This window comes from Saccostrea cucullata, unplaced genomic scaffold, assembly GCF_032062105.1.
Source record: "Saccostrea cucullata isolate Sc308-1 unplaced genomic scaffold, CSIRO_AGI_Scuc_v1 ctg1849, whole genome shotgun sequence".
Taxonomy (NCBI): domain Eukaryota; kingdom Metazoa; phylum Mollusca; class Bivalvia; order Ostreida; family Ostreidae; genus Saccostrea; species Saccostrea cuccullata.
In genome coordinates, this window is record NW_026919625.1 from 26,447 (window position 1) to 46,840 (window position 20,394).

The 20,394-nt window shown below is 33.7% G+C and overlaps 2 protein-coding genes and 1 non-coding gene across 3 annotated transcripts; 2 read left to right on the plus strand and 1 right to left on the minus strand.

The window, feature by feature from the left end:
* Positions 1-4,046: 4,046 nt before the first annotated feature.
* Trnaa-ugc (transfer RNA alanine (anticodon UGC)) lies at positions 4,047-4,118 on the minus strand. Its single transcript has one exon. It is a non-coding gene; the product is annotated as a tRNA-Ala (tRNA).
* A 995-nt stretch (positions 4,119-5,113) lies between these two features.
* Positions 5,114-9,814, plus strand: LOC134234719 (uncharacterized). Its single transcript, XM_062716777.1, has 2 exons — positions 5,114-5,218; positions 8,446-9,814. Exon 2 carries the CDS (start codon positions 8,456-8,458, stop codon positions 9,455-9,457), a length of 1,002 nt encoding a protein of 333 aa, XP_062572761.1. The 5' UTR covers positions 5,114-5,218; positions 8,446-8,455; the 3' UTR covers positions 9,458-9,814.
* Positions 9,815-11,068: 1,254 nt separating this feature from the next.
* Positions 11,069-20,146, plus strand: LOC134234789 (uncharacterized). Its single transcript, XM_062716836.1, has 13 exons — positions 11,069-11,259; positions 12,178-12,231; positions 12,621-12,727; positions 13,117-13,290; positions 13,712-13,823; positions 14,262-14,345; positions 14,963-15,000; positions 16,250-16,291; positions 18,205-18,391; positions 18,795-18,867; positions 19,059-19,107; positions 19,462-19,552; positions 19,939-20,146. The coding sequence occupies exons 1-13, from the start codon at positions 11,221-11,223 to the stop codon at positions 20,101-20,103; spliced, it is 1,215 nt and encodes a 404-aa protein (XP_062572820.1). The 5' UTR covers positions 11,069-11,220; the 3' UTR covers positions 20,104-20,146.
* The last annotated feature ends 248 nt before the right edge of the window (positions 20,147-20,394 follow it).

The following is a 20,394-nucleotide window of genomic DNA, read 5'->3' on the forward strand; positions in this document are numbered from 1 at the left end:
TTGAATGGGCCATATAGCTTACTATAGAACCTTCCTCTTTATAAAGTGTACGAAAGACGGTCTGCGCTTCTTTAGGTGTGCATTGGACTGCAAGAGCGAGACATTCAGGGGAATAAATAAAGTCCTCAATACTCAGACAGTAACGGTATTATAGAAACAAAAGGTTTTTACATCTTAATGGCAAACGACTATCCATTAGATGCACCTGCATAAAAGAAAACAAATATCCTTTCACCATAAATGTTAGCGCCTACCGAACCTAGCTCTCCCCTTTACCAGTAAATGTGCATATCATACTAAAAACAAGGTATCATCTCCAAGTGTATCGTTCACAGTCTCCCTTAGATCCGCGCCTTTATTTTCCATCTTAACGTGATCACTAACGTGATAAGAAGGTTTGAATTGCTGCTTGTTTAACACAAATGTTTCCAAACTTTTAGGTTGTATCCCATATCATTCCAAAACTTAACAATTAAGCTGATGCCAAATTTATATCAGTTGGTCTTAATGTACTTGTTTTCACACAACTCTTGTTTTACCCGGAGCTTTCAAAACGAGAGAAACTAAAAATGTTTGCTTAACAGTTTTGGTTTGGGTAAAAAAAAATTTCATGTGTACAGATACATCCTATGGGGTTACATGATCTTTTTTTTTGTATACATCTATTTTAGATTATACTGCATAAGCTTGTTCTTAACGTGGAATTATCCGAATACTCATTTGTTATGAGGTAAATCGAATAAACCTTTTGTCGAGTGATCAACGTAACACTGAACAGTTGATATACAATGTGTATTTCTCATTTCAACATCGTTTCTCTTTTTCTCTCTGGCTTTATACAAGAAGTGCAATATTTATTTTCTAAAATTCAATAAAAATTGTTAAAATCAAAGAGAATCATTTGTACTTCATTCATCAGTTTGGTAAAGTTTTTCATCCCATTAGTATCTCATTTAAAACAAAGTGATGCAAAAATCCATGACATTGTTAACGATTTTCCAATAATATTCGTACAAACTGAATCCCTTTTTTGTACAAATATCTCGGCTCTGCTTTAATACCCTGTGTCACTGCAGACTAGGTCACGTTACCCGTAAAGGTCGTGCAAACACGCGCGAACCTAACAGTAGCCAGACGGATATATGGTTTGACCGGAATTGATTTTCATTAGCCAGAATGAATGGGATGCCAAATCAAACCTCGATTTCACCTTGTCAAAATATTTTTTTCGTAATACAGGTGTATTCCATCCTGATCTTTTTTGTCCCCGTCTGCATAGAAAATAAAATACGTACACAGTAATTAATACACTAAATAGTAAATACCGGGTACATAAACTAGTATATAGTTTGGGCCCGTTAATGTACGTAGAAAAGCATATGCTCTATTTTGAAGTGTCGTATTTATCTCTAAAAAGTGCAATATATGTTGTTATACAAAATCAACGTTTTTGTTGATGCGGGAAATAATCAATGGAATTCAAATAATTATTCACGCACAAATCAGAAATGATTTATAAAAGGCTTAATTTTTATCTCCATTATTACGCAACTATATCCTCTCTGAATCAGACATATCTGTATAGATATCAAGTTCAAGTTAAGGTGACGGTCTGTATAATAATGTATAGTAATGTTTATATGCTGTTATAGCACAAATTCATTAACTGAATTCTTCGCCTTACCATAATACTTTTTCACCTGTATACTAGAAAAATCATTCTGGTTTCCATGGAAATCATATACGTTTCCATAGATAAATACTAGGTTTGCATATTTCTGCAAATGATGCATGTACTCATATGCTGCGATTTTTGCAATCAATACAAAAGGTAGATAATATCTTTATGAGAATTTCGATTTCCTGTATAAAAAAAATACCCATACATATTTTTGACTTTTTCTATTTCCTCTAGATCCCGCGGGAATCATTTCCACGGAAATTTATCTTTCTTTCTAATCTAATCTGTCAAATAAAATTCTGTTAAATATTCAGGACATTTTTAGGGGTATCACATATAACCGTCAGAAGTGAATTAAAATATTAATATACCTTGATGTAACAAAAATGATTTCAGACTGTCGGAAGGTCTGTTTTAAACCCATGCCTACATTGGAAGGTCACGGAAATGCAGGAAATGTTGTATAAGAGGGGCTTTGCTATGATTTAACTATAGTATGACACTAATCTGCTATTTTCTTTTTTATTATTTTGACGTGGTAATTTTGATTTACTGTAAAAGTGTAAAAACAAGTTGCCATGCTTCAAGAAATGGTCCTAATGAAGGTACACTGTACTAATGTAGTCATGTAGTACGAATGCCGAAAAAATCGATCAGAAATAAAAAGTGAACAGTAAGTTTTAACGTTCTATGAATTTTCTAGGTATTTTTTTATGTATTGTGTGTGTGTAACCAACTCATAAAAAGATACATTTACATACATACGTATTACATGTATTGATTTATAAAACTGCACGTAGAGTAATAATGCATCGTCATGCTAGTTTTAAGAATGCAATAAAAAAATGTTTGTCAAACAATCAAAAAAGGTACTTAAGGTCAGACGACACGTTCCTCAAATATATGTTTTGTATCTCTTGGTATTATACAATTTTTTTTCATATTTGTCATTCTCTTCTGATTTCTACATTGTTTTCAAAATATTTTTTAAATTTAAGTACAGCAAAAATTGTGTTATAGGCCATTTAGAAGATTACACATAAGGGTTATATAAGAAATATGACCCTATGGTATCTTGGCCAAATGCCTGGTAAGGTACCCTAATTTTTGTGAGGAAACTTGTTTAAGTACCTTTACTTCAATGACAAATTTTCAGGAAAAATTATATATTTTTGAGGAACGTGTCGTCTGACCTTAAGGTCATTTCAAATTTTTTATAATTCACAAACCTAGAGAGGGGATTACGGAAATAAAGACTGGCTTTTCAATGGGATTAACAACTTTACAAAACAAGTTAAATATTGGAACCTTTCATCTATTTTCAAGCAATTTGACTATCGGATTTAGGATAACTAGATTATATTGATTGTTAGAATTGAATTCGTGTTATGTAGTACAGAATTGAAGTTATTCTCATAATGCTTTGTCCTTCTGGGGGGAAACAGAGCTGGTTAAATTTACCACGATCAAACGAAAAGGTAAAAGTGCTTATCCAAGACTCCTGGCTCGAGAAAATAGAAAAACATAACACCGTTAATATTTTACTTATCTTCAGGAGATTATGTCTATATATACCAATAGAAAGGGGTTACGGAAATAATGATATTCAATTCTGATTAATTTGACTCACTAAAACATAAGAACGAACATTATAATCAATGTCATGTATGAATGAATGAAGCAAAAATCCACTTTAAATTAGGGTGTTTGTTTGTTGTTCAACGTCCCTCTCGAAATTTTTGACACCACAGCTGGTCGATGAAGGTATTTGTATACTCGGCTTTTAGAGCTATTGAGCTGTTGGGGATCTTTTTCCTGCCAGCACCTACTGAGACACGGGACCTCGGTTTATAATGTCTCATCCGAAGGACTGGTCTTAAAGTCCCACAGTGCATGGGATTCGAACCCGCGACGAAAGGATTAACTCCTTACTTCGCCACTCTAGAGCAGACGCACATGAAGGTAGAAAGCCACAGCAGCATTCATTTAGGCGATATTGTAATATGGCCTATGTGCATGGTTTCTTATAGTTCTTGTACTTCAAAAAACCTTCAAGGAAGTCAAAGTCCAGGGTGTTTTCTTTAATCAGTAGATTATATTTATATTGTTGCTTTATTTGACGTACACATCTCGTTCGCCTCTTGATAATTAAAGAAAGTGTTTGGAGAGCAACTGTTTAAAAGTTTCTACCTAGACTGACATTTATAGTGCTACATTATTGCAGCTATACAAGATACAGTATAATTTTACACACGACTTTATTATATAAAATATTGAAAATACCTTCTTTTCATTGGGGATACATTCGAAAGTGATAACATGCAACTGACTTTCAAATTGAAACAAATTGAAAAAAAAAAAGTTCTGGAGATGCCGGGGATCGAACCCGGGGCCTCTCACATGCAAAGCGAGCGCTCTACCACTGAGCTACATCCCCACGTTATTCGTACCGTGCTAAAAATAGATTAGATTCAATTGTAAAACAAAAATCGTGCTTTCTCCTAAAAGAAGGAATATTTCAGTTCAATAATAGGAATGCAAAGGTCGGATTCATGTCAACATATGTAGTTATATGAATGCAAATAAATGTCAACAAACTAAACTTAAAATACTGTGTTTGAAGCAATACAACAAGTACAATTTTTTTAGGAAAGTAAAAAGAGAGATAACTCCTAAACTTGAAGTGCAAAATAATGTAAATTGGTTTTAATCAGAGTTATTCTTCTTTGAACATGTCGAACTGTGCACGTTGTTGAAATGCTTTTAAACTTCCTGAGAAACAGAATAAGTATTGTATACCTTTTTAAATACCGGTAAAGTAATATTATTTCTTTGTTTAACCATGTGAAAAGCATATACGCGGGAAAGTGTATGCCGTGGGTTTTCAGAGCTTCCCTTATTTCTTTTTCTTTAACATTTTTGATTAATTAATTAACTTATTTATTTGTTAGTAGGCTAATTAAGTTAGTTTCATATTTAGTTTAGTTGAATTTAGTTTAACTTATTAGTTAATTGAATTGAATTTGAATACAGTATACAGGGAAATTTTCGCCCCCGTTTTATTTTCGCCCCTTTCGCCCTCTTCCTGATTGGGCGAATTTAAAACGGTGCGAATTCTACACAGCATAATTTCTTAAACAAATCTATGACTGGGCGAATTTTAAATGGGGCAAAATTGTTCGCAAGTGCAAAAGGGCGAATTTGTATTAATCTATGCATTTTTAAAACTCTATGGAGGACCAGAAGTAATAAACTGTCCGTGTAAATAAATTGAGTAATGATATGTTCAATCATAGACCCCCTATTAGCTTTAGTTCTATGCTAAAATAAAGGCGCAAGTACGAGCAGAATAAATCTATGTGATATGCCGCTGAATGGATTTTTTTTTTTTTTAGTTTTGATAGATCCGCGCCTTGTTCTTTACGGATACGTTTGACCTATTCTCGTGATTTAAATTCCTGATCTTACCGGCAAAAAATCGATAACCTGTGATGATTCTGTTACCCGGTGTAATGTTTTGAGGAAGGGCCAACCCATGTAAGTATAAACCCATAATAATTACTTATTTAATTTAATTAAAGATCTATTTTTATAGAAAATTAAATATTTACATGTATTTTGTATCTTTAACTTCTTTTTGAATCAGTATTTTTAAGAGTCTATAAAATTGATGTATAGGATGAAGATGAAATCCCAAAGGCCATATATTAAAGTCATATTTTATTCTTATGATAAAAAAGTTTTAAAAAATCATTGCAGAATAATTCGTTTAGATTGTAAAGAATATAATAATAATCGTTTTGTTCTCCTTAAATATACATTTGAGAAGTTTAAAAGCGTTGATATGAATGAATTATAATCTGCCCTGTTGAATTAACACGATTGAATTTTTGCCAACCCTAAACTACATCACACTATACCGTGATTGTTTTGTTTCTCTCTCTATTTATGCACACGTTCATTTCTTTATCGATCTTTGTCGTAAAAAGTTTCTGCCAAATATACACGATATTATTATTAATGCTTTTTAGAAACCTACTACAATCCATTAACTAGTGCTAATTGTAACGGGAACCGTTACAGATGTTCCCCAAACGCTCCCCAACTCCTTTTTGGTGCCATATTCCCTGTAAGCTTCATTAAATAAGACAAACTCTGTGCATTTTTGACTTCAACAACGTTTTCTCAGAAGGATACCATTTATATTCAAATTTTAGCATTGCACCCGTGTGCGCATGTGAATGCATGTGCGTTATGATCATATCATCTTGTCTACACTATCTACATATTTTAATATACAATATATTAAATCATTCAGTCCAAAAGTATGAAAAATCACTCTTTCAAAAGTATTTTTCATGTCACTCGTTCCAAATGCACGCACGTGCGTGCACATGCATGATGACCATACCTTCTTGTAGGAGTCCCTTATATCTATCTATATTCTAAATCCCATCCTGTTTGGTTGAAAAACAAGGGAGTTATAGCCATTTCAAGTTTAAGCCAATCAGATTGCAGCACACGTGCGTGCGCGTGATTTCATGATTTTTTTTTTCTACATCATATTGTAGTATATCCCAATGCATGACTATATTTTAAATTTCAAAGCATTTCGTCAAAAAACAAAGGAGATATAGCCATTTATTGTTTCAGCCAATCAGATTGCAGCACGCGGGCATGCGCATGCTTTCATGAAAATTCTTATATATCACGCTGTAGATCTTCATAATGTAGGTCTATGTTCAAAATTCCAAAGGATTATGACAAGAAACAAGAAAGATATTGAGACTTTAGTTTCAGCCAATCAGAGCGAAGCGCACGTGCATGCGCGTGAGATCTTACTTTTTTGACCATGTCATTTTGTCTATCCTTCTAATATATACTTATAATATGAATTTTAAATCATTTCATCAATAATTTAAATAGTTACGTCTGTATCAATTATATTGGACATTTCTCGTGTTGCACGTGCGAGCTCTTGCAAGCACATGTGCATGCACATGCTTTCATGATAAATCTTATATTACAGGCTGTAGATCTCCCTAATGTATGACTATGTTCAAAATTTCAAATGATTTTATCAAAAAACTTAAAAGATATTGAAACTTTAGTTTCAGCCAATCAAAGCGAAGTGCACGTGCATGCGCGTGCGATCTTGCTATTTTGACCATATCATCTTGTGCATACTGCTAATATATCCTTACATTATAAGTTTCAAAACATTTCGTCACAAAATAGAAAAGTTACGGTTATATCCATTATATATTGGTCATTTTAAGTTTTGCACGTGCGCGCTCTTGCAAGCACGTGCGCGCAAAATGACCTTGATTCCGCAAATCTACATAACATGCCTACTTACCCTAAAAAGGTTTCACTTAAGTCGGATGTGTAGTTTACAAGATCACTCGCGGAAAAGATTTTCCCAGGAAGAAAAATAATAATAATAATAATAAGAATAATAATAATAAGAAACAGAGTAAAAACAATATGTTCCCCAACTTCGTTTGGGGAACATAATAAATGATATCGCCAAGTCTGATTTATCTAGTAGTTTCGAGAAGTTAAAAGGATCGATTGACTAAATTTTAAATGCATGGTATTTTTTCGCTTTGTAAAAATATGAAAAGTATATAGCAAATTATGAAGAATAAAACTTAAGTTAAAATATAAGATTAATGAAGCAGAAAATAAACAAGATGTGTTTGTGAAACACTATGCGCCCGGCGGCAACAACGTTCGGAAAAAGATATTTTAAGCATTAAGGTCACAGTCAAGGTCACAAAGTCATTGACCTTGGTGTCATTTGAAAGAGCTTGATTAGCGGAGTATGCGTACCAAATATGAAATCTCAATCTCTCATGGTTCAAAAGTTATAGTGAGGGTTCAAAAAAGCTATTTTTAACATATAGGTCACAATGAAGTTCGCAAGGTCATTGACCTTGGTGTCGTTTGAAAGAACCTGATTAGTAGAGTATGCATACCAAATATGAATTCTCTATCTTTCATGGTTCAAAAGTTATGGCAAAGGTTAAAGTTTGCAGAAAAAAGCTATTTTTAGCATATAGGCCACAGTTAAGGTCACAAGGTCATTGACCTTCGTGTCTTTTGAAAGAGCTTAATTAGTGGAGTATGCATACCAAATATGAAGTCTTTATCTTTCATGGTTCAAAAGTCATGGTGAAGGTTAAAGTTCGAGACAAACAAACAAACAAACAAACAAACAAACAGACAGACAGACAGACAGACAGGACAAAAACAATATACGCCCTGGATCTATCGATCCGGGCGCATAAAAATACACGAACCATGTTTGAGAGAGAGAGAGAGATGTCCTGTGACCTAAAATATTCAGAAGTATAACAAATACACTGTGTATGATATTGTTACCATGCTAACAACAACATGTAAAGAATGTTTTTGAGGTAAACCCCCGAGAGAGTGACCGCAGTACAAAAGGGTTATGGGACTTCTCCGAACAATAATCCTTTAAACTGTTAATGACTTCATTATACACACATTATTTTACTAATACTATAATTGCTCTTTGATCTGGTTTCATTAATTTAAATAAAAGAAGTAATAGTTAATCAAAAACCATCTGAGCGTTGCAGAAAAAAGAATATCGTTATATTAACTGGAATAATCGACCTCGTATATAATTTCAGTGTAGGTGTAGCCATAAGCCTTGAAGATATACCTATTTCAAGCATATATAAATAAATGTCCTCTCTATTTTTACTGTTCCATCTTGATTTGTTTTCTAGATGTCAAAGGATGTATGTGGAAGTGGCGTCATCGCGATCGTCTGCTTCCGCTGTCCCGCCATACCCAGGATATGATTTGGAAGACTCTTACCGGGAGCCCGTATATGTACCACGTGTCAAGCCGGAGGGTGAAACTTACTACAACCGAAATCGAGGCTCAGTCGGAAAGTGGGCGTTTGGGTGTTTTACTGAGCGAAGGACACCGCGTCCTGTTCTCAAGTGTCCGACAGATTCCTGTAAATCAAACTACCAACATGGTAAAAACGGAACTATAAAACCTCTTTTAAATGGAAAAGCCACACCAAGACCGGAAACTGCACCTCCCCGGATCAAATCCGAGGCAGAACCCATTGCATCGGTGAGTAGAGGAAAACGTATGAAGAGAATCATACATAAGTATGCCCAGTCTGCTCCCACACCTCGTGTACGGAGGGTTAAGCCCGAGGCTGAAGAAATAGTTGTGCCCCATAAAGGAGGACGAATGGAAAATCTCATTCACAGTTATGGAAAATTGCCCTTGTCTGATAGGGGAGTTCCGAGGGTTAAACCAGAAGGTGAGAGTAACGCTTACCTTGATAAAGGTAAACGAATGAAGACCACGATTCACAGTCCCAAAAACCCGGGAGCGCCCCCTTCCTCTAGAGCAGTACCGAGGGTAAAACCCGAGGGAGAGGACAATGCAGAATTAGACAAAGGAAAAAGAATGAATAACTTACTACATAAGTATAATCGTATGCCAGAGTCCTCTAGAGCTGTCCCTAGGGTGAAACCGGAGGGAGATCCAAATTACACGTTAGATCTTGGAGGAAGGATGAGCAGAATCATGCATGAACCTCCAAGTTCTCGGCTAGTCTCGAGTGCAGTACCACGTGTTCGATATCCTGAAGCGCAAAAAATATTAAGAAAGAGTCGAGGACAGATGGGACGGATTTTAAGCCATATTGGCCGGAAGTCTGTTGTTCCGGTGCCTGGATACCAGAAGCGACAATTCGAACGCTGCCCAACTATGTAGTCCTGAAAATGTGAACGTCTGATTGACGTCGAATTTAACTATTTTATGCAGACATTTTATATCTTGTAGAAAATATCATAACAATCAAGTGCCAGATGTCTGCATGTGCAGACATTTTTGTTTTATACAATGTATTTCGTTTTATAAGTTTTTATGGTATTGAAAAGCAGTATTAATCTTCACTTGGTGCTTCCATGTCAGCGTTTTTTATATATTTTGTTGAATGTTGATTGATGACTAGAAAAGCGTTTATTTCTTTAATTTTTGTTTTATTCGAAATCAATCGTTACTACGTTGAACTAAATAAGTTTTGCACATAGATCGAGTTGCTAGATTTGCAATTTCTCTATAGTAAGGAACCCTTAATAAATTTCGTCGATATACCGGTATTTTAATGCAATTTTGGTTATTTTTCTGACAAATTACATTTATTTGAAATATTTAAAACATTTAAGGTTTCCTGATCCTCTGATAAGGGAGATCAGTCTCATGCTGGAATTAATTACTATAATTCCCTGGAATAAATGTCAGGTTTTATAATTAATACAGTTTCTCTACAATGAAGCCCTGGAAAATCTTTTTTGTCGAAAAATGGTAAGAAATGTAGCGCTAAAAATACAGAGGAAGAGCTAGAAGATGAATGGATCTATTAGGGTGTTTGAGCAAAATGGGTTTCCACGTTTTTTTAATGCCATAGATGGGAAAGTCTCCCTTAATTTTTTGTGTTTAACGTTTATCCACTTGCCATTATTTCCTTTCTCTTCTTCGGTATTTTTTCAAGAACGATTTTGGAGAAGAATTACTAGTAAGGAGATTGTCGATTGGCGCGGCTGTCTAGCTATTGGTCTTTCTGAAAGTATGTTCATTGAAGGAGTAACAGAGAAAACACCTGTGTTTTTTTTTTTAAATCTTAACTATATCCTTACATATAGAACGCATTGGGCTATTCTTTTGATATATATTCACGAGGAGTATATGAATTTTCAACCCTGAAATGATAGATCTCTGATATCAAAATTATTTGGAATTTAAATGACAAGAAGTGCCGAAAGGAAAAGAATAAACATTTTTTAGCCAAAAAGGTGGCAAAGATAAGCATTAAAAAATTTATAAAGCAATCTATAGGCTTCAAGATTCGGCGTTTTTTTTTTTTTTTTTTGTTTTTTTGTTTTTTTTTTTTTTTTTTTTTTTTTGTTTTTTCAAATTTTTTTCCGAAAACCAAACCTTGTGGGTTTTGGGGGGGGGGGGGGGGGGGGGGGGTGGGTGAGAGTGTGAATTCCTTCTTTCTCTCCATTTAGTTATTTATTTATTTTTTGTTGCTTATTTTTAAAATAATTATATGTATTCTTTAAATTATATGTTTTTGTTTCTTTTTATTTCTTTATTTTTTAATTATGTTTTTCAGTATTTGTTTTTTTATTCTTTATTTGATTTGGTTTATTTTTATTTACAAATAAAAGTATTTCATTAATTCTTTTTATTCTTTCATTTATTTTTTGTTCACTCAATCCCCCTTTTCCATCTAGATCACGCGTTGTTGGCTTTGTACGAATACTCCAGGTTTTAACTTTCAAACCTAGTTTACGTTCAAATTAACTAAAATCTTTGAAAGAAATAAACATCCGGTTCGTGATGTTTTGACATTTTTTACTTATTTTTAAAGTTAAAAATATCGCATGGCACGATACCTTAAATTATAAGTAGTTTTAGGTGAAGGAAGACTCAAATAGCAGTTTTATCTTGGACATAAAAGTCTGTAAACGATGACGATCGGGTGGGTTACCCTCGATGTCGGTGATCAGGTAAGTATCTGATAAAGCACAACTCTGGAAATCATGTACATGTACATTACATCTGTACATGTAGCACTGCATAATGAAATACTAAGATTTGAGTTCTTAATGATTATACGAATGAAACGTTATGGGCTATTTCATCTTTCTAAATTAATATGGAAATCATGTCCATACAGTCGCATTGAAAGGTAAGGAACTGAGGAAGAATTGAACAATTGAAGATGAATTTCTTTTCAAACGTAATTTTTGGCCAATTCTCCAGTTTAGTAACTTAGTCCTAAATATCTTACGTTTCCAGGCTTTTTTCACGATTTTGATATTTTAAGTGAGTGGAAAACGTCAGAAGTTGTGACATTACGAAAACTGGAAATTTCACCGTCTCCAGTTGGAGTTGATTTTCAATAAATGTGAACCGAACTAAATGCCGAAATCACATTTTTTAATTGCAAAATACCCTTAAGTACTCACTAATATCAATGTAAAGAAAACATCACTCTAGATTTCGATACAAGACTTGCAAGATTTTAAAATGCATGAAATGAAAACAAGTCTTGACAGTTGATAAATTGTTTTCATCAGGTTGTGTGTTTTAAAATGAATCCATAGGAATGATGTTGGTAAGTACTAACATTATTGTACAATTAATATATTGTGAGTTTGATATTTGTGATAAAAATTGCAAGTATCAAAAATAAACCCAAGATTGTTGCCTCTGGTTGGAGATGGTGAATACACTGTTTTTGTAATGGTATTGGTTCTGACATTTTCTTAGCACATAAAATATCAAAATGTTGAAAGAAAAAGCCTTGATAATCAGATATTCCGGGTCTAAGTGACTGCCCTGGTTATAGCCAGAGCATATATACATGTAAATAATTTATTCCTGTCATGGGAATTACTTAGAATACATTATATTTTCCTTAGGCGTTGGTCTACAATCATGAAGGAGTTGCACGAACAGAAAATGGACCTCAACGGGTAAGTTATTTTTTTCCTTTATAGTGTTTATCTAGTAACAGACTTTTTGTTAAGCTCACCTTAGTCGAAGGCTCAAATGAACTTATTTGATCAGTATTTGCCCATTGTCTGTGATCAAATCACAGGGACTTGAGACAATCTTAGCAAAATTGGGTATTACCTGATTTTGCTAAGATTGTCTGAAGTCCCTGTGGATCAAATAAACATATTTGCAGGAAAAGAGAAATACTTTTATAGTTAAGTTTAATTCTTTTAAAAATCCACCCAGTCTTCTGATTAAGCTTCTTTGTTATCATACTAAGATATGCACTCTAAAAACATGAAAAAGTACAGTTAAAGTATATTCATGTGTAATATTTTAATTTAGAATGATATAATTTTTTTCCCAGATGTTCCTTTGGCGTGAACGCTATGAAGTTTTAAAGCGAAATGCAGCTAACCAGAATTCCTATCTTGTTGTGCAGTACAAGGATGGGCGAGTGGAGCATAGAAAAGGGTAAACATTGCCACATGGCACATACATTAAGATTGCTCTAAAAACATTAAATCCAACTGTGGAATGAAAAATGTGGTTATGCTTTCTTCCCATATCCAACTTCCAAAAATTTACCATCTTTTAAAAGTACATGTAGAGATAAAGTATGATATATGTTTTTGCTATTCAATACAATATAAAATGCTTATATTGAACAAGCTTATAATAAATTTTCACTTACAGGTAAGGGATTTTCTTTCCCCATGGCTTTTAAACAGACTGTGAAGCTATTAGATATAACGAATTACATATATAACGAAGCAAAATTACCCATCCCTAGCGCTAAGTTATAATCCTGTTTTACTGATATTTTTATCTATCTAAAGTACATTTGATTTTTTTTATTTCAGGCCTTGTGTTATGTTCACAAATCCCTTAGAGCATTATAAGATAGAGATTCGCAACATGGTCTCACTGGACGCAAACGAAGCATTGGTCCTATACAGGGAAGATTCCGAAACAAAGAATGTGACACGATATGTCCAGTTTGGCCCCACTCTTGTCATGCCCCAGGCTAATGAATGGTAACAAGAATTGAAAATTTTATGTGTATAAAACAAAATGAAGATTTTTTTTCTGTGTGTGGATATAAAAGGATAGTAGTAATATATTCTGTAGTTGATTTTAAGCTGTTTAGTGAACAGAGAAGAATCCTACCTTAAACTGTTTAGTGAACTGTAGATCACAACAATTTTCATTAGATATTCATTTGTTATTTATGAACAAGAAAAATTTTCACAAATGTTGACTAATTGTTTTATATAATCTTTCATTACAAAAATATACATTAGAATGTAATTTTCTTCATCAGTCAGTCGCATAATTAAGTGAATATTAATTTCTCACAAATAAAAAGAGTTATAAAGCAAACTATTGGTGGATGTGGAGAATATTTCATTGACCTTTAGAATTATATTATCATAATTTCTATTTTTGAAATTCCAGGTTCCATTCCTTTAGCTGGCATGGTACGGATCCAGAGAACAAGACTCAGTTGATCCCTAACGCTCATCAGTTCCAGAAGCTTCAGATCATTCCAGGACAGTTCTACTACAATGTAAGTCTACTACACAGACAAGGTTCTGATATTATTCAAATTTTAATTTATTTCCATATTGAAAATAATAGCGGCATAGCCATTGGTTGCACTACCTGAAGTGCAGTGTTTAGGAATAAACTGTATATTTTGATTTGCTTCATTTTATGTTTCCATCACAAGTCAAACCAGTCACAACTATTTTCTTAAAACTATAATTTTGGTTTAGAGTGCTCCATAAGATTGCTATATAATACCGCGTTTCTGTCAAACAAGCCTCTCACCCCATCCCCCAAACCCCCACCCCCCAAAAGAATATTCCACATAAAGTGGATTTGGCACTCACAAAATAAGTCAAAAAGCCAATTTATTTAGTAGTTTTTTAAGGAAAAAGGTATGAGAAAAAAATTATTTTTAAAATTTTATGTGAGAAATGATTTCCTGGTACCTTTTCATCAGGTTGATGAAGTGCGAACAAAAGATGATGCCCCAATCCGAGTTAAGCTGATGGTATTTTACGAGTTAAAAGACATAGAGACCATGGTGAGTTGTTTTCATGTACATGTGTTGATGTCTATCAAACAAGACAAATTACAAGGCCCCAATATGGCTTTTTATGTGGCACAATAGAATTTGAAATAGTGTAAACTTGTGTTGTGCAGTAAAAAATAATCTTTCCCCAGTTTGTTGAATTTTCATTTTTTTTTCACACTGGGAAATACTGTACAAACTACTGGTAGTCAACATAATATTTTCACAAATAGGATGTTTCTGTTATCATTGTATTTATAATGTATGTCAATTTGGTAGGTAGAAAATTACACAGATCATCAAAAAAGGCTCTTAGTTTCATACCGTATAAGTAGAATTTTTAGCGAGGATTTAAATTTGGCATTATTAGTGAGGATGCTGAGATAGCTTAAACTGAATATCACTAAAAATTAATTGCATATTATTTGTAATAGCTTCTTGAGTTAGCATTTCAAAATCGCTAAAATTACTTCTCGCTAAAAATAAAATACCAGATTTTAGGTAGAAATCGCTAAATTTGCATCTCGCTAAAATTTCCACTTATACGGTATTTGACCATTGAAATTTTTATCTCCTAAGTGAATTGCTATTAATATATATACTGTAATATGTAGTTTTAATTATTTCAGCTGAATGCCACCAAAGACCCAATAGCAGACATTGTCAAGTATGTTTTTCATTAAATTTAGAGTGTGTTTGGTTTCAATTTATTTGCACATCTCCATGAAAAAAAGTAATCTAGTTATATATGTTACAAAGCACAAGGCAATATTCTTTGGAAATATATGTAATGTATATAGTTAAAATAATTTGCACTAGTCTTGTAGAAGTATTTCAAGAAGAAAATTATAAATGTAATATGTTTAATTTAGTCTATAAAAAATGCCTCCTAAAACCACCAGTATTTATTTCAAAGAATGGGTGGACTTAACGCCCTATTTTGGATCTTTTTGAGACTACTCTATCAAGTTGAAAATAAAGTGATTCAAAAATATATCACAACCACCAAAAAGAGCGACGTATACATGGTTATTTTAGCTAGAACATATGTACAAAAGCAATGCCTTATTGCCATGAATCAAAATTGAAACAAGGATACATTAGTGTCGTCTTCCGGAATTTGACATGTACCCGGAGTGGTTTTTAGGTCGCGCTATCAATATTAATATGAGGCGGGGCTATCGATCGGTGTCATTGTTGACATTTCTCTCTTTCTCCATCTCTCTCTCTAGAAATTCGAATACGTGTTTGGAATATTACAGCGATGTTATTATGATTTCTTTTTTTAAATTTGAAGACACGCAAAATTAAGACAACATTTAATGTGCTAAATTCTGAAAACGGCACCAAACATAGTGATTTACATCTAGGTCAGGTTGAAGAATACAATGTAACTGTTTCCACGAGTACACTCGCAGGTGGACATCACGTGATGAATTGTAATATTTAACAGGTCAATCGAAGTCGTAACAATGGAAGCGAGAAGTATGTTTGGAACATATTTTTTGTTAAATTAGGTGTGAGCACACGTTTGTCGGCTCTTCTTTTTTTAATATGACATTATTTTGTTCAATATACAACTACAGTTTTCGTAATAACAGCCGACAAACATGCGCTGACTATGTATTCAGACGATGAAAAATGCGTGATCCTGATTATCTATTGATATTCAACAAATCTTCAGGCACCATGCCATCGATATTTATTTAATTTACCCCGAAAAGAGCGTTTTAAATTCACATCCGTACCATGAATACACGGTTAAGATATCGGGGGTTTATATGATGGAAAAAAATTAGCATTTTATGGAACTTAAATTTGCAGATTTTTTCTGGCTAGTTAAGTCCACCCATTCTTTAAATTAAATTAAAAAACTGGGAATATTTCTCATTGAAAATCAAAATTGATTTTTACAGCTGTGTGTGTGCTGATGTTGTTGCCTTTGCTGCCAAACACAGGTAAGAACATGTAAATTGAAAGATTTACCTTGTACTATTTTTAGGTCACCTGAGTAAACTCAGGTGACCTATTGCTATCCGTTTTCGTCCGTCGTCGTGCGTTGTGTGTCGTGCGTCGTGTGTTAACATTTGAACATTTTCACTTTCTTCTCTGAAACCACTGTACAATTTCAACCAATTTTGGCATACAGCATCTATGGGTAAAGGGGAACAAAAATTTTGAATTTCATGGTCCTGCCCCCCTGGGGCCTTGGGGGTGGGGCCAAAACCACTAAAATTAGTGCAATCTTAAAAATCTTCTTCTTTACTCCTGGACATCAAGCAGTCAAACTGTTGGTATGATTGTAATCAGCATTGAGTCCTCTACCAAATTTGTGAAATTCATGGCCCCTGGGTCAGGGGTTCTAGTGCTAGGGCGGGGCTCTATTGATTATATAGTGAAAATGCATAAATTCTTTGAAAATCTTCTTCTCTGCTCCTAGGTATCAAACAAACAAATGAAGTACATAGTTATGATTAGCAAGAGTGCCTCTTTCAATATTGTGAATGTTATGGCCCCAGGGTCAGGGGTTCTAGTGTTAGGGCGGGGCTCTATTAATTATATAGTGAAAATGCATTAATTCTTTGAAAATCTTCTTCTCTGTTCCTGGGTATTAAAAAAACTAAGTACATTGATGTGATGAGCAAGAGTGCCTCTTTCAAAATTGTGAATGTTATGGCCCCAGGGTCAGGGGTTCTGGTGTTAGGGCGGGGCTCTGTTGATTATATAATGAAAATGCATTAATTCTTTGAAAATCTTCTTCTCTGCTCCTGGGTATCAAATAAACAAACTAAGTACATAGTTATGATGACCAAGAGTGCCTCTTTCAGTTTTGTGAATTTTATGGCCCTAGGGTCAGGTGTTCTGGTGTTAAGGCTGGGCTCTATTGGTTATATTGTGAAAATGCATTTATTATTTAAAAATCTGTCCTGCTTCTGGGTATTGAATAAACAAAGTACATAGTTATGATGAGCAAGAATGGCACCTCAACCAAATTTGTGGTTGTTTATGTCCCCTGTATCAGGGGTTCTGCCATTTGCTTTAGGGGAGGGGGGGCTCTTTTGATTATATAGTGAAAATACATTAATTCTTTGAAAATCTTTTCCTTTGCTCCAGGGTATTAAATTATGCCAGTTATCTAAGTTTTTATATATTTATGATGAAAAAAGGTGCATCTAGCAATACAGTGAATTTTATGCCCCCTGGGTCAGGGGTTAGGGGGGTTACTTAGTCTGAAAATAAATTAATGCTTTGAAATCTTTTTGGTATTAATCAACCATTTATGACGAAATAAAATTTATGATAAAATTTCCAAAATTTTGAAATAAATGGCCCCAGGGTTAGTGGCTCCTTTGGGGTGAGGTGCATAACTGGTTATAAAGTGGAAGTGCATTTTCTCTTTGTTTATACTCTGATCTACTTCTGGGTATTAAGTAACTAGTAGAGTAAGCATGCTAAGTGTATAATTATGATAAGCAATACTGCCTCTTTCAAAATTATGAATTTCATGGCTTCTGGTTTAAAACACGAAATAAATTCAATTGTCAAAAGTTGTTACTTGATCCTCAGGTGACCTATAAGGCCCGTGGGCCTCTTGTATTATTTTGAAAAGGGAAAAAACCTTGCATCTTACTTATAGATAAAACCTTTTTACCTAATCACTTCCCTTATTAGAAATCTTTTGAAGAAGAGAGCAGAAATAGTAGCCCATGTGACAGGAAAATAATTTCTATCAACATCTTTTCAGTAAATGCCACACTTGATTGTAAATGATTTGATTATGAATTACACATAACATGCAACCCCCTCTCTTTTTTGTTTGATAAAGAGATGAAAATTTTACCATATCAAAGTATTTTTTTTAAACTTGCAGCTATATTGAATTCATGGAGAATTCATCAGAACTCAATGACCTTGCCAATTACCCTCAACTCACGGAACGCAGCAAGAAGATCGGATATGAGATTTCAAAAATGGTGTATCGTGGGTACCATGCTCACCCAGAACTGCAGAGAATTCACGATACAGCAACCCAGACTAGGACAAGGCTTAAACTGGCTGTAAGTAGATTTTTTAGTAGCATTTGATGCTAAATCCCAAATATTTTGTTTTCTGCATTAAGGATACTGTTACAGTATCTAATTGGCCATTAATGCTAAGTCAAAAAAAACATTTCTTTTAAGGTAAATACAGTGAAACTTGTCTAATGCAATTGTTGTATATTCCAAAATTTATGTTTAAATTGTTGTATGATCTGGCCAATTTTATGAAACCAGAGTTTTTCAGATAACACAAGTATTACTGTACATGTGATAGAGTATGTGATATACACTTTGCTTGTATAATGTTCTTTATTCAGATGTTAGAATCCCAAGACTAAATGTTTGCTATTGCATAGCTGAATCTAGTGAAACATTTCTCATTTTGTATTTACTAAGATCTATATTTGTATTTATGTTTTAGTATGAAAAGGAAGAGCAGCAGCAGAATATGACAGATCTCAAGCTTAAAAATGACAGAGATCGTCTCAATCTGGGTATTTTTTTCTTCATAGATACATGTATTAATTTTTCTTATTTTAAAGTAAATTTGAAAATCTAGAATGTTTTATGATCTTTAAATAGAGAAATTAAATTGGAAAAGGGTGAATACTGTTTGCAATATTTTATTGAAAATTGTGAAGAAAGAAACTGGCCATATTCTTATTTTCTGTTTCTTTATTTGTAGAGCAAACAATGGAAATCGAAAGTTTAAACCACAAGCAGCATATGGAAAAGTAAGTCCTACATGTATTTGTATTTGGACATTCTTACAACAACTTGATTTCAATCTTGTAAACTTTTGTCTGAAGTTGTCAGGAAACTTAATAAATCCTAACTAGAGGCCTATGGCCACTTAAGTTGATACATTTAACAGATTCACCATTTTAAGCCCAATGGTTCTACATGTATGTAATGAAGTGTTAAGACAATGAATAATTTTGTTTATTTCAGAAAAGCAGAAGCTCAAGTGAGCTAAAAAAAAAATTCCTATTCAATCTTTACTGAATAGGTATAAATAAAATACAACAATACCTGTTTCATTAAGCAGTAATTTCCAGACAACAACATGAATTTTTTACTCTTTACAGGGCAGCAGTAGAACACCGACTTGGTCTGAAGGTTCAGGAGGAGGAGAAAAAGAGGGACCGATGGACAGAGGAAAAAATGGCCACTCTGGAGGTAAAAGGGGTTCATAGTCTCAATTAGCCTTATAGCACAAGTTAAAATCTATGTACTGAATCTAATTCAGACAGTCCTAAATAAATTGATATTCTATCTATTGGCACCTTTCTACTGTTGTTTTCAGAAATTGAATATATGTTACTTTTTTAAAAACAATATCTCTATTAATCATCCAGTACGTATTTAAAAATAAATTTTAAAGTTCATTTCAACTTCAGTATCTTTAATATAAATATCTTATTTTTTAGTGAATTGGAAAACCTTGGATTTTTTTTTTTTTGAGAGCCCATTGAGTTTGAGATAACAAGGTTTACTTTTACTGTGTGATTAGGTAATGTACAATGAATAAGTGAAAAATATTTGATATATTTTTTTGTTGTAAGGCCAAGAAGGAGGATGATAAGGTATTCCTTCAGCACGTCGGTGAACTACGCAACCTTGGGGTGGATCTAAACCAATATTTACGATCTGAGGCCCAGCAACCACAGAAAGTCATCCGCATCGCCGCTGCAGATAAGGCAGCCAACTTCCACCTCCACCGCAATTAGACAATTAATGGGTCGCTCAACAGAGGAACTAAGGCTCAACATGCTTATAGGCATTAAGCTGATTAAAGCAAACTTTTGATTTTCCAGTGTTTAGAAAATGTATGGTTTTTCATTGATAAAATATTTATTTAAGAAATAAGATACCATTTTTAGAGTTTCATTGGGATTTGAACATGAAGTCAGTCACATGATCAAATTCTATAAGGCCCAAACGGCGTTACCGTAAATCTGGAAATTTTTACGTCGATTTATTTTTGCGAATTTGGGTCAAAAAGCTGTTGATTAATTTTT